At 43.7% G+C, this 13,263-nt stretch overlaps 1 protein-coding gene across 5 annotated transcripts; it reads right to left on the reverse strand.

Annotated features, from left to right (window-relative positions):
• Positions 1–391: 391 nt before the first annotated feature.
• Positions 392–3,827, reverse strand: LOC147617419 (uncharacterized). 5 transcript variants are annotated; one of them, XR_015262226.1, is made up of 5 exons: positions 3,398–3,827; positions 1,812–2,946; positions 1,145–1,371; positions 887–1,029; positions 392–786 (listed from the first exon to the last, which is right to left on the reverse strand). XR_015262226.1 is itself a non-coding variant. In XM_086775673.1 (3 exons), exons 1-2 carry the CDS (start codon positions 3,639–3,641, stop codon positions 1,829–1,831), a joined length of 1,362 nt encoding a protein of 453 aa, XP_086631799.1. In that variant the 5' UTR covers positions 3,642–3,827; the 3' UTR covers positions 392–1,029; positions 1,812–1,828. The 5 variants fall into 5 exon arrangements, 3 of the variants coding, with proteins under 3 accessions (XP_086631799.1, XP_086631798.1, XP_086631797.1); XR_015262225.1 differs by having other exon boundaries at positions 392–1,029; XM_086775673.1 differs by lacking the exon at positions 1,145–1,371 and having other exon boundaries at positions 392–1,029.
• Between the last annotated feature and the right edge of the window lie 9,436 nt (positions 3,828–13,263).

Raw genomic sequence — 13,263 nt, forward strand, 5'->3', positions numbered from 1 at the left:
TGATGGACACTAGGTATCATTGCTTTGAAGCAAAGAGGGCAACCATTAGAAACATCATGAAAGTGGTCTTACAAGAAGCTGTGGCTATGAATCTTCGCTTCTTAGGAAAAAAAATTGGTGCTATTTCAGAACTAACGAAGATGAGCAACTAGAATACATATACATATGAGAGGAGAAATAAAATGCAATGCAAATAAATCTTTTTGCAAGCAATAACAAAGTCATTTGAGCAATTGTGTATGTAAGACATGGCAAAATAATGGAAAATTTTACATTCATCACTTAAAAACTAGCTGCATAAACTAGACTTACTACTCGATGGTGCTTCTCTCAATTTCCTTTTGACTTTTCCCAAAAAAAGCTCCCTTGTTTCAAGATCTTCACAAGAAAATTTTGGAATTTGAAGATTACTACTTTTGGGTCATATTTTCAAATTTTCTTTTGAGTAAAAATTTCATCATGCACTTATAGCCTCTATAAGCAAAAATTATGAATGTAGAAAGAGGGACCTATTACACGTATGTGAGTAAGCCTAGAGATTGTGCTTGCACCATAAGAAGTGTTACCGGGGGTTGATGTTGGTAGAAGGATTCTGTGAGTAAGCCTAGAGATTGTGCTTGCACCATAAGAAGGGTTACCAGGGGTTGATGTTGGTTATTCAAGAAGCTAGAAACTTCAGGATTCCACACAGTACACAGAGCACCAAAACAGGGAAAAACCTTCTCCAGCTCAGCACCACATCTTCAAAGCAGAGTGTTTTTGAACTTTCATTCTCGCAACTCCTGGCTATTCTTCCAGATTGTAAATAATGAAGCGATTCAAAACCAGGCTTAGCCATGGCCACACATAAACTGCCCTGCAATTCCTCATAAACATGACTTTGTACCTTTGTTTTCATGGGCACCAGCAGCACTTCAAAAGGGCCCAGATGCTACAGCCACAGATTCATAGATTGACATTCACCGGCATGCATACAGTGCTATCCGGCTGCCACTTGCACTGCCGACTCTAAGTACATAACACAAATCCCTAGCATACAGCAGTATTAAACGTAAGAAGACAAGATTCATGAGGAGGCTAATGAGCTGACCACAAACCACAATGGTAAGCTGGCTAACCAGCCTCCGAGCATTCAACATATTACCTCCTTGGGCCAGTAACTTGGCCAGCCATGGTGGCCCCCTGTTGCAGCACTTGCCCCTACCACAACAATATCCTCATGCACTGAGTTTCGATTACTTCTCCAACACGATGAGGGCTAGAGGAGACGGCAAAGCCACTCAGCATTGGGCATTTCAACTGCTGTCATCTACACATGACACTTGGATGTTATTCTGCCAACGCTGTCCCATACACCACCTTCCTGATGCACTGGATTGGACCAGAATGAGAATGGTAAGAAGCTCCAGTGGGGAAGGACTAGACTAGTGATACCACCGACAAGACAGACAGTAAGGGCAGAAAAAAAAGATCAGAAACAGGGTAAGGAGTGGGTATAAAGGGTGTGAGGCATGAACATTCACCTGAGCATTAACAAGAATCGTGATTCAGAGTGAGGGGAGAAAAAAAAGAAACACAATTCAAACAATACAGGCCACCAACTAACATTAGCAACTGACAATATGCCTGCGTTACACCCTACATAAGCCGAGGTAACCAAAAGAGCTTTGTACTATGAGTCAGCAGCAATACCAATCTCAAGAACATGTGCTAGTGAAGAACATCAACAGAAAATCCTGACACTTTAGACATGTTTTATTTGCATAAGTGAAAGGTTAAAGAGAAAATACGAGGTTTCTGAAGCTGTATACCAAGTCACTGTGAGATCTCAAGACAACGCAGAGCCTTCATTGGTACTAGTGTGATTTAAGTTAATAGCAGAGGATGAAGATGGTGGTTTGATGTCAATGGAAGGTGGTAACAACTTTAGTAGCGCATCAAGTAACACCTTCTCTTGGGCATGCCGTAGCTCAAACAATCTAGAGCTGTCAAAATGCCACGGTATCCCAGCTACCAGAAAGGGCTTGAACCTACCTAGAGTGGTGTCCACTTGCCTCTTTTCAAACAACTCCGAACAGGATGTAGAGTTCTGCACGCCCATGCATTGATACCCCGTAGAGCTCACTTCTTGGCTGGGCAAGTGGACCAGACTCAGAGGATTGGGGAGCTTCCATGGCCCATGCAAGCTGCCTCTGCTTTTGCCTGTAGCAGGGAGTTCTCCTCCATCGACTGTTGGTGAGCTCAACAAACTGCGAGACACTCTAGCACTCTTGTTTACACAGGCAACAGCTAAGCTCTCCAAGGAGTTGCTCATCATTGTAGGACGTTCTGACTCAAGGGTAAAGCTGCTTTCAACAGCAAAGTTTCCAGGCTGATAAGAACTTGCAATGCTCCCATCACAAACAGGTGGTGACTTGTACTCTTTTAGCTCCGGACTCTTGCAAGCATGCACATAGTCAACTTCATTTTTGTCATAACTCGTAGATGTAGACTTGTACTCTTTTAGCTCCGGACTCTTGCAAGCATGCCCATAGTCAACTTCATTTTTGTGATAACTCGTAGATGTAGACTGTGCTACAGGCTCGAAAGACTCACCCAGTCGACATAGCCTCTTCCGCTTTTTAGCATTCAAGGAGGATGGAGTCAAAGGAGAAGCTATTCTGGTACTGTCCATTTCATGGCTTGATGCCCTCTTCTGTTTTTCTCGCGTTTCGACCACAAGGCTCTCAGTAAAATTCACCTTGGCTTTGACTCCACGGATCTTTCGAGCTGCAGTATCATAAGCTCGAGCAGCCTCTTCGGCAGTGTCAAAAGTTCCCAGCCAAACTCTTGAGCCCTTTTGAGGGTCTCGGATTTCCGCCGCCCATTTTCCCCATGGCCGCTGCCTGATTCCTCTGTACACATGCTTCCTCTGCCTAGGGTTTGCACTTTCTGCAGAGCTTAATTCTGCATTTTGCAGCACAGCCAAAATGAAAGAAAAAAAAACACTGCAGGGCCAGCATCATGCTATTTACAGCATAATAAACCCCCAAAAAAAGACACTATTTATGCAAATATATGTATACATATGAAATCGTACAAAATCAAGAAACAAGCAGCAGAATAAAGCCCAAAAAGAACGCCCAAGTGTGCTAAGCAAAGGTTGAAACTACAAAGACAAAGTAAAGAAAAAGGATTTAAAAATCAGCAGAAAAACACCGATATGAACTTACACAAAGAAGATGGAGAAAGAAAGCAAGGGAAAAGCCAGAGCACATACATACACACACAGATTTACAAATCATATTCAACCAGTAGGTGGAAAACAAAAACAAGCACTAAAACAGACTTTTTTTTGAAGAAAAAAATGCGAAACTTTTTCTTTAAGCAAAAATTGCAGAAATATGTGAAGCCATACCTTGAGGGGAGGACAGGGGACGACCATCGTCGCGCTGTTGCTGCTGTTCGGCCTGCACGAAGGGCTCCTCAGAAAGCATGTCTTCGAAGCCATCTGGAAAGCAGGAGGGGAAAGGCTTTTCTTCCTTCTTGTTGCCGATGAGCTCTGCGGAGATGGGCAGATCCTGCAGCAGCTCCGCCCACTTGGCCCACTCCACCTCGGGTGCTGCAGGAATGAAGCTGGAGATGATAGATCCGCCGCACATGGCTTCCAATAACCTTGCTTAAAATCCCACACACGCAGACAGAGCTCCAAACACACCACAACACAGTTCAAACAGAGTTCCGGGGAGTTTAGTGAAATCTACGTGCATTTGTTTAATGCGGCCGTGCAAGTCCGTTTACATCAACGACCATCGTATCATTAGATGCTTGGGCAACGTTTAAAGTGTACACACAGATTTCAAAGTATGCTAACGGGCCCATGGAGCTTTGAGAAGTCACGAGAAGGTAATTAGGGCTAGGGTATGGCCCCCGTTGAATTCTCTCTTCTTCCATCTCTGTCAAGTCTTAAATGATGGTTAGGCCTTGTTGAAGGTCTGCACCTGAGGTTTTGTGGGCTTGTGGTTGTAGGTCGGCAAGAGGTACGAGGCGTTGGCTTTGCCAGGGCATGAGTTGGGGAAGTGAATCTTCAAGGAATCCAGAGAGTTGTAGCACCCGTATAATAGCCTTGGACTGCAAGGAGCTTCTTGGGCACCCAAGTGTGAGGGTTCTTGGGTTTTGTGTATCGGGGCCAAAGCTGTACCTGGGGTTGGTTAGTCTTGTTAGGGGGGTTAGCAATGGTAGTTGCTTCTTTGATGTGAGCTTGGGCTGCAAGCAGAGCTTGGTGTAGATGAGGTTTGGTTAGGCAATGGGGTACTCAGTATGGGGAGAGGCCTCTTCTTGGGTGGCACGGTATAATGTTGGTTGGAGAGCAAGTGATGGTGGTTAGTGGAAGGGAGCGGTTGACTTAGGGTAGGTGATTGGGTGACAAGGGTTCTTCATCTATTCATCAGGACTGTAACTTGGCATGAGAGTAGGGTTGTCGTCCTTGCATCCCAATCAATTTGGGTGGCACGGCCTTATGTTGGTTGGAGAGCAGAGTGATGGTGGTGAGTGGTCGACTTAGGGTAGGTGATTGGGTGACAAGGGTTCTTCATCTGTCACATCAAGACTGTAACTTGGCCTTAGAGTAGGATTGTCGTCCTTGCATCCCAATTAATTTGACACCGATTGTGTCCCATCCATCCATGCCCTAGAAGGATCTCTTCACTCATTGCTCCTACAATCATCACATAAAACGTCCCTTCGAGCGGTTATTGCCAATGTGAAACAGAGTTGTAATTATGCCTAAACATTGGACCGATTGTGAAGCAATAGTAGTGATCGTAGCCGGGGTGTTCACTAATGGTGGCCTCCCAAGGGAGTGTCATGTGTCATAGGACATTAGATTCTCATTAGCTCCTGTATGAACAAGAGCCAATTTTTGTGTGAAACAAAGTTGTAATTATGCCTAAACATTGGACCGATTGTGAAGCAATTGTAGTCACCATGGCTGGGATGTTCACTAATGGTGGCCTCCCAAGGGAGTGTCAGGTGTAATAGGACATTAGATTCTGATTAGCTCATGTATCAACAAGAGCCAATTTTTTTGTGAAACTCGTCGAGGTGGTCATTCCTAGCCACAACCGCACGGGTTTCACTTCCCAGTCTTCTTCTTTGAGGTCCACTACTTGGGCCATATTTACCATGATGTTTTTGCCCCTAAGTTTTGCTTGCCACTCTTTTGCTTCATGTTATGCTGTTTCTTTCATTTCCTTGTGTTGTTTCTTTTGTTGTTTTTTGGCATGAATGGCACTTAATGTGGTTTCAGCAGTGAGTGGGCCATAGTAACGTTTTAGTTTGCTACCATTGAAATATCCCGCCATCTCGACGCCGTCAGTGTTTCTATGCACACTGTGCCTTGCGGGATTATTTCAGTGACTAGGAAAGGTCCCAAGCCTCTGAATTTAAGTTTCTTTTTGTGGTTTTTCATGTTGTAGAGAAGGACCATATTGCCCTCACTCATTTCCTTATCCTTGAGTTGGTCATCAAACCACTGTTTACATTGTGAGGGGAATCTCGAGCCCCTCCCAAACACAATGTATAGATGTATGAAGTGTACATATGAAGGTGTGAAGTGAATCCAAGTGGCGAAAAACAATGCATGGCCAAGTGTATTAGCGCAGGTGCGCAAATGGAAAATAGAAATCGTATGGGTGACCCAAGGAAACTAAGAGGTGATGCTTTCTGGAAGAACCAAAGGCGGTGATGGGGTTCAAGTAGAAGTTTTTAGTTTTTTGTCAGGGACTCTCCAAGATGAAGTGGTTCATGTTACCACAAGTGAGAGAGGAGAACCCACACTATAGTTGAGTGGAGTCCTGCGCAGGTCTGTTCAATAGTTGCAAGTTGGAGTACCTGTAGCTTTGTTCAAGTTTTCAGAAGAGGAGAACACTGCGGTGTGAGAAGGCTAATTGAATCAGAGTAGAGGAAGGGCTGGTGTCTAGAGAATTGGCTAAGAGGTGTGTCCCTTAGGTTCTTTGTGTATCCCCTCTGTCAGATACTTAGTCCAATCAAAACTCCTCAACTGTAGCTGCCAGAGTGTCAAAGCAGCAACTGGTGCTGGTTTCAGTGAAATTTCAAGTCGTGGGATGAAGATGTCGAGTGAAGAGCTGTCGTTGAGGTCTACTTGTGGAGGAGCCAAGAGTTTTCTGAGTTTTTCTTTTGTTTTCTTTGAGCCCCAAGTCTCAGGGATGTTGAGACTGTTTGTTTTTGTTTCAATGAAGAATATAGTGTGTGGAGTTTGAGTTCTCTGTGATTTGATGAGTTTTTGTGCCATGGTGCCTTACTTGTGTTGTTTTAATTAAGATGATGAAGGAGGAACCCCTTTAAGTGCAAATCTATAGTCTACTGTGTTAGAACTGAATTAGGCACCTTCAATTGAGAGGCTAGAGTCAAACTGAGTCAATTAAATGTCAAGTCTTGTCAGCTGGGTCTGTAGAGGTGTTATCGACTACCACACCTCCAAGAGTGAACTCTTCACACATTCACCTATTGGACAAGTAGTAGAACACAACCGTCGTGGGGTACTTACCAATGCTTCGAGCTCATGTCTCTTGAGGCCTCCAAGCTCGCTTGTATGCTCCAAACTCCAAGCTCCACCTCCACCTCCACCTCCACACTGTCACCAAAGAGTCACTCACACCATCGCATAGACCAATCACACTCTCTGACACAAGTATAAACACACAAGCATGAAAGAGGCACAATGCTAGAATGCTCTCACTCCTTCCTCTCTCACAAAGTACAAGGGAAGAGCTCTCAATAGCACAAAGGGGATTGTGTCCTTTTCATTATGAGAAAATACGTTATATACAATTGGCCCTTATTCACACTTGGGTGCCCAAAACTTACTAACTAGGCCTTGGGTGGCCAATCTCTCATAATGTACAACCTTTATAGTGCCTTTACATTACACTTATTGATGTCCTCACTTGAGGATCATGGTGTTAATCCGAATGGAATTAACATTCCCCCCTTCATGATGTAGGTTATGTCCGAACCTGTTACCGAGGTCGGAAGACATGGTCATCGAACTCATGTCGGTAGAAATTGCAACAGGATTGGAGTTTTCGGAGTGTGCGAATGCCAAATGGGACTTCTAGAATCCTGTGTCGATCATATCTTCAAATTTTAGGTGCATATATGCTGGAAGACATCTTAGACGGTGGTAATTTAGCATGACCAATGCCTGATGGCCCGTGGTTCATGTCGAACTGTAGGTGTTGAGCCTCAAATCCATCATAAGGTTCTTTAGGTTGGTTGATAAGAATCACCAATAATTTCATGAACCTTACACTGGCTACAATTGTAGGATCTAGGATTTTTCAATAAGCCCTGATCCAATTTAGCAGTTGTTGTCTTTGTGCTTGACTGTTAACAAATGTTGCTGGATTGAATATAGGAAAGTTGTAGCAGATATGAGAATCCATGTCTTTGGCATCTTTAAACTCTAGTGGTGTCCATCTCCTCTTGATAGGCATGTAGAGTGGATGCACTTGTAGTGTTGCGACGCACTCATGTAAATGCTGTTGTATCTAGGCACTGTTAAGAATTCCTTTCTCCATGCAGGTTACACTCCAAAATCTGGCAATTGTGGTGCTTCTTCATTTGTTTGGATGGTGGTGTATCCTCCTCTAGTGTGCACCGGCGGATGTCGCCTCCTCCATCTTCTGTAACTACAACTGATCACTCATGAAAGTGACCAAACGAATTTCCAACAAGTCTGAGAGATGGGGGTTTGCCCCACAAGCCTTGTGTGTTTGGCGACATTTGCCCACAATGTTCCCTCTCCTGCTAATGGAAGTAATTCTTCTAATTCTGGTGGAGAGGGTACGGTACATAGTGTTGCCGTGTGGGTGTGACTGCAGAATATGCCTCTGGAAGAATCTTGCTAGTAGGATCGAATCGAGTAATCTCTATTAGCACCTTGAACCTTGAACATAAGCGTTGGCTTTAACAATGGATTGCCTTGTTGTATAAACTCTTCATATTCTGCAGCTATCAACAAGTTTTAGCTGACGTTGGTGAGCATAGCCTCTAAATGCTTGTGTATATCAGTATACAGCTTGAGTATGCCCACCGGGTGATATAAGGTAGACTCACAAAGATTTAAATATTGGTGAGTATTATATACTTCTAGCCACTCGTGAGAATAATTAACCATTGATAAGTGTTGGCCCCACGACCTCGTAGTTGGCTGGTGTCATTGGTTAGTGGAAGGGAGTGGTCGACTTAGGGTAGGTGATTGGGTGACAAGGGTTCTTCATCTGTCATCAAGACTATAACTTGGCCTTAGAGTAGGATTGTCGTCCTTGCATCCCAATTAGTTTGACACCGGTTGTGTCCCATCCATGCCCTAGAAAGATCTCTTCACTCATTGCTCCTACAGTCATCACATAAAACTTCCCTTCCAAGGGGTTATTGCCAATGTGAAACAGAGTTGTAATTATGCCTAAACATTGGACCGATTGTGAAGCAATAGTAGTGACCGTAGCCGGGGTGTTCACTAATGGTGGCTTCCCAAGGGAGTGTCGTGTCATAGGACATTAGATTCTCATTAGCTCCTGTATGAACAAGAGCGAATTTTTGTGTGAAACAAAGTTGTAATTATGCGTAAACATTGGACCGATTGTGAAGCAGTAGTAGTCACCATGGCCGGGATGTTCACTAATGGTGGCCTCTCAAGGGAGTGTCAGGTATAATATGACATTAGATTGTGATTAGCTCGTGTATCAACAAGAGCCAATTTTTTTGTGAAACTCGTCGAGGTGGTCATTCCTAGCTACAACCGCACGGGTTTCACTTCCCAGTCTTCTTCGTTGAGGTCCACTACTTGGGCCATGTTTACCATGATTTTCTTGCCCCTAAGTTTTGCTTACCACTCTTTTGCTTCATGTTGTGCTGTTTCTTTCATTTCCTCGTGTTGTTTCTTTTGTTGTTTTTTGGCATGAATGGCACTTAATGTGGTTTCAGCAGTGAGTGGGCCATAGTAACGTTTTAGTTTGCTACCATTGAAATATCCCGCCATCTCGACGTCGTCGAGTGTTTCTATGCGCACTGTGCCTTGCGGGATTATTTCAGTGACTAGGAAAGGTCCCAAGCCTCTGAATTTAAGTTTCTTTTTGTGGTTTTTCATGTTGTAGAGAAGGACCATATCGCCCTCACTCATTTCCTTATCCTTGAGTTGGTCATCAAACCACTGTTTACATTGTGAGGGGAATCTCGAGCCCCTCCCAAACACAATGTATAGATGTATGAAGTGTACATATGAAGGTGTGAAGTGAATCCAAGGTGGCAAAAAACAATGCATGGCCAAGTGTATTAGCGTAGGTGCGCAAATGGAAAATAGAAATTGTATGGGGGTGACCCAAGGAAACCGAGAGGTGATGCTTTCTGGAAGAACCAAGGCGGTGATGGGGTTCAAGTAGAAGTTTTTAGTTTTTTGACAGGGACTCTCCAAGATGAAGTGGTTCATGTTACCACAAGTGAGAGAGGAGAACCCACACTATAGTTGAGTGGAGTCCTACGCAAGTCTGTTCAATAGTTGAGTGGAGTCCTACGCAGGTCTGTTCAATAGTTGCAAGTTGGAGTACCTGCAGTTTTGTTCAAGTTTTCAGAAGAGGAGAATACAGGGTGTGAGAAGGCTAATTGAATCAGAGTAGAGGAAGGGATGGTGTCTAGAGAATTGGCTAAGAGGTGTGTCCCTTAGGTTCTTTGTGTATCCCCTCTGTCAGATACTTAGTCCAATCAAAACTCCTCAACTGTAGCTGCCAGAGTGTCAAAGCAGCAACTTGTGCTGGTTTCTGTGAAATTTGAAGTGGTGGGATGAAGATGTCGAGTGAAGAGCTGTCGTTGAGGTCTACCTGTGGAGGAGCCAAGAGTTTTCTGAGTTTTTCTTTTGTTTTCTTTGAGCCCCAAGTCTCAGGGATGTTGAGACTGTTTGTTTTTGTTTCAATGAAGAATATAGTGTGTGGAGTTTGAGTTCTCTCTGTGATTTGATGAGTTTTTGTGCCATGGTGCCTTACTTGTGTTGTTTTAATTAAGATGATGAAGGAGGAACCCCTTTAAGTGCAAATCTATAGTCTACTGTGTTAGAACTGAATTAGGCACCTTCAATTGAGAGGCTAGAGTCAGAGACCGAGTCAATTAAATGTCGTCTTGTCAACTGGGTGTGTAGAGGTGTTATCGGCTACCACACCTCCAAGAGTCTTGAGGCCTCCAAGCTCGCTTGTATGCTCCAAACTCCAAGCTCCACCTCCACCTCCACACTGTTAACAAAGAGTCACTCACACCATCGCATAGACCAATCACACTCTCTCATACAAGTATAAACACACAAGCATGAAAGAGGCACAATGCTAAAATGCTCTCACTCCTTCCTCTCTCACAAAGTACAAGGGAAGAGCTGTCAATAGCACAAAGGGGATTGTGTCCTTTTCATTATGAGAAAATACCTTATATACAATTGGCCCTTATTCACAATACTAACTAGGCCTTGGATGGCCAATCTTTCATAATGTACAACCTTTATAGTGCCTTTACATTACACTTATTGATGTCCTCACTTGAGGATCATGGTGTTAATCCGAATGGAATTAACATTCCCCCCTTCCTGATGTAGGTTATGTCCTTACAGAGGTCAAAAGACCTGGTCATTGAACTCATGTCAGTACAAATTATGACGGGATTGGAGTTTTCGGAGTGTGCGAAGGAATGCCGAATGGGACTTCTAGAATCCTGTGTCGATCATATCTTCAAATTTTAGGTGCATATATGCTAGAAGACATCTTAGACGGTGGTAATATAGCATGACCCATGTCTGATGGCTCGTGGTTTAGGTGTTGAGCCTCAAATCCATCATAAGGTTCTTTAGGTTGGTCGATAAGAACCACCAATAATTTCATGAACCTTACACTAGCTGCAATTGCAGGATCTAAGATTTTTCACCAAGCCCTGATCCATTTTAGCAGTTGTTGCTCTCTTTGTGCTTGAATACTAACAAATGTTGCTGGATTGAATATAGGAAAGTTGTAGCAGATATGAAAATCCATGTCTTTGGCATCTTTAAACTCCAATGGTGTCCATCTCCTCTTGATAGGCATGTAGAGTGAATGCACTTGTAGTGTTGCGGCGCACTCATGTAAATGCTGTTGTATTCAGGCAGTGTTAAGAATTCCTTTCTCCATGCAGGTTGCACTCTAAAATCTGGCAGTTGTGGTGCTTCTTCATTTGTTTGGATGGTGGCGTATCCTCCTCTGCTGGTGTGCACCGGCGGATGTCGCCTCCTCCATCTTCTCTGTAACTACAACTGATCACTCATGAAAGTGACTAGACGAATTTCCAACAAGTCTGAGAGATGGGGGTTCACCCCACAAGCCTTGTGTGTTTGGCGACATTTGCCCACAATGTTCCCTCTCCTGCTAATGGAAGTAATTCTTCTAATTCTCGACGGGTGGCATGGAGAGGGTACGATACATAGTGTTTTCGTGTGGGTGTGACTGCAGAATATGCCTCTGGAAGAATCTTGCTGGTAGGATCGAACGGAGTAATCTCCATTAGCTTCTTGAACATAAGCTTTGGCTTTAACAATGGATTGCCTTGTTGTATAAACTCTTCATATTCTGCAGCTGTCAACAAGGAATCCAAAACATTATTGTCAGTGTAAGGCGCAACATTATCAACTAGTGGTAGATTACGTACCTCCTAAGGATGCCGTATTGGAGGTGGGATAGGTGCCAATATATCCTCGGGGGCGAGAGTGTTAGTGGGAAATTCTAATTCTGGCAGAGAGAAGGAAGAGTATATACATTCAACTTGGGAAGAGGTAGTAGGTGGCGCGCTAGGATAAGGGTTAAGAAGCCTACTTGCGATATTAGAACTTACAGGGTAAGTGTTTTTGAAAAAGGAAGATGGACCCTCATCGTCACCTTGACCCGAACTAGGGTTGGGTGGCTAGGTTTATGCGCTTTGAAAAAGTTTTGAATTTCAGTATATGGGTAATTTATATGAATGGCATCAAAATTATAGCTGACGTTGGTGAGCATAGCCTCTAAATGCTTGTGTATATTAGTATACAGCTTGAGTATGCCCACCGGGTGATATAAGGTAGACTCACAAAGATTTAAATACTGGTGAGTATTATATACTTCTAGCCACTCGTGAGACTAATTAACCATTGATAAGAGTTAGCCCCACGACCTCGTAGTTGGCTGGTGTCACTGGTTAGTGGAAGGGAGTGGTCGACTTAGGGTAGGTGATTGGGTGACAAGGGTTCTTCATATGTCATCAAGACTGTAAGTTGGCCTTAGAGTAGGATTGTCATCCTTGCATCCCAATTAGTTTGACACCGGTTGTGTCCCATCCATCCATGCCCTAGAAGGATCTCTTCACTCATTGCTCCTACAGTCATCACATAAAACTTCCCTTCCCCAAGGGGTTATTGCCAATGTGAAACAGAGTTGTAATTATGCCTAAACATTGGACCGATTGTGAAGCAATAGTAGTGACCGTAGCCGGGGTGTTCACTAATGGTGGCCTCCCAAGGGAGTGTCATGTGTCATAGGACATTCGATTCTCATTAGCTCCTGTATGAACAAGAGCCAATTTCTGTGTGAAACAAAGTTGTAATTATGCCTAAACATTGGACCGATAACATTGTGAACCAATACTAGTCACCATTGCCAGGATGTTCACTAATGGTGGCCTCCCAAGGGAGTGTCATGTGTAATATGACATTAGATTGTGATTAGCTCGTGTATCAACAAGAGCCAATTTTTTTGTGAAACTCGTTGAGGTGGTCATTCCTAGCTACAACCGCACGGGTTTCACTTCCCAGTCTGTTTCTTTGAGGTCCACTACTTGGGCCATGTTTACCATGATGTTTTTGCCCCTAAGTTTTTCTTGCCACTCTTTTGCTTCATATTGTGCTGTTTCTTTCATTTCCTCGTGTTGTTTCTTTTGTTGTTTTTTGGCATGAATGGCACTTATCAGGAGTGAGTGGGCCATAGTAACGTTTTGGTTTGCTACCATTGAAATATCCCGCCATCTCGATGCCGTCGAGTGTTTCTATGACACTGTGCCTTGCGGGATTATTTCAGTGACTAGGAAAGGTCCCAAGCCTCTGAATTTAAGTTTCTTTTTGTGGTTTTTCATGTTGTAGAGAAGGACCATATCATCCTCACTCATTTCCTTATCCTTGAGTTGGTCATCAAACCACTATTTACATTGTGAGGGGAATCTCGAGCCCCT

Source organism: Cibotium barometz, chromosome 36 (genome assembly GCF_041138505.1).
Source record: "Cibotium barometz isolate CiBa-2024 chromosome 36, ASM4113850v1, whole genome shotgun sequence".
Classification (NCBI taxonomy): Eukaryota; Viridiplantae; Streptophyta; class Polypodiopsida; order Cyatheales; family Cibotiaceae; genus Cibotium; species Cibotium barometz.

What these genes read in the sequence shown, in the direction of transcription:
- LOC147617419 (XM_086775673.1), bottom strand. Translation starts at nt 3,641, where the DNA reads ATGTGCGGCGGATCTATCATCTCCAGCTTCATTCCTGCAGCACCCGAG. An exon ending in TCCCCTGTCCTCCCCTCAAG is followed by an intron (nt 2,947 to 3,397) that starts GTATGGCTTCAC and finishes TGCAAAATGCAG; the next exon opens with AATTAAGCTCTGCAGAAAGT.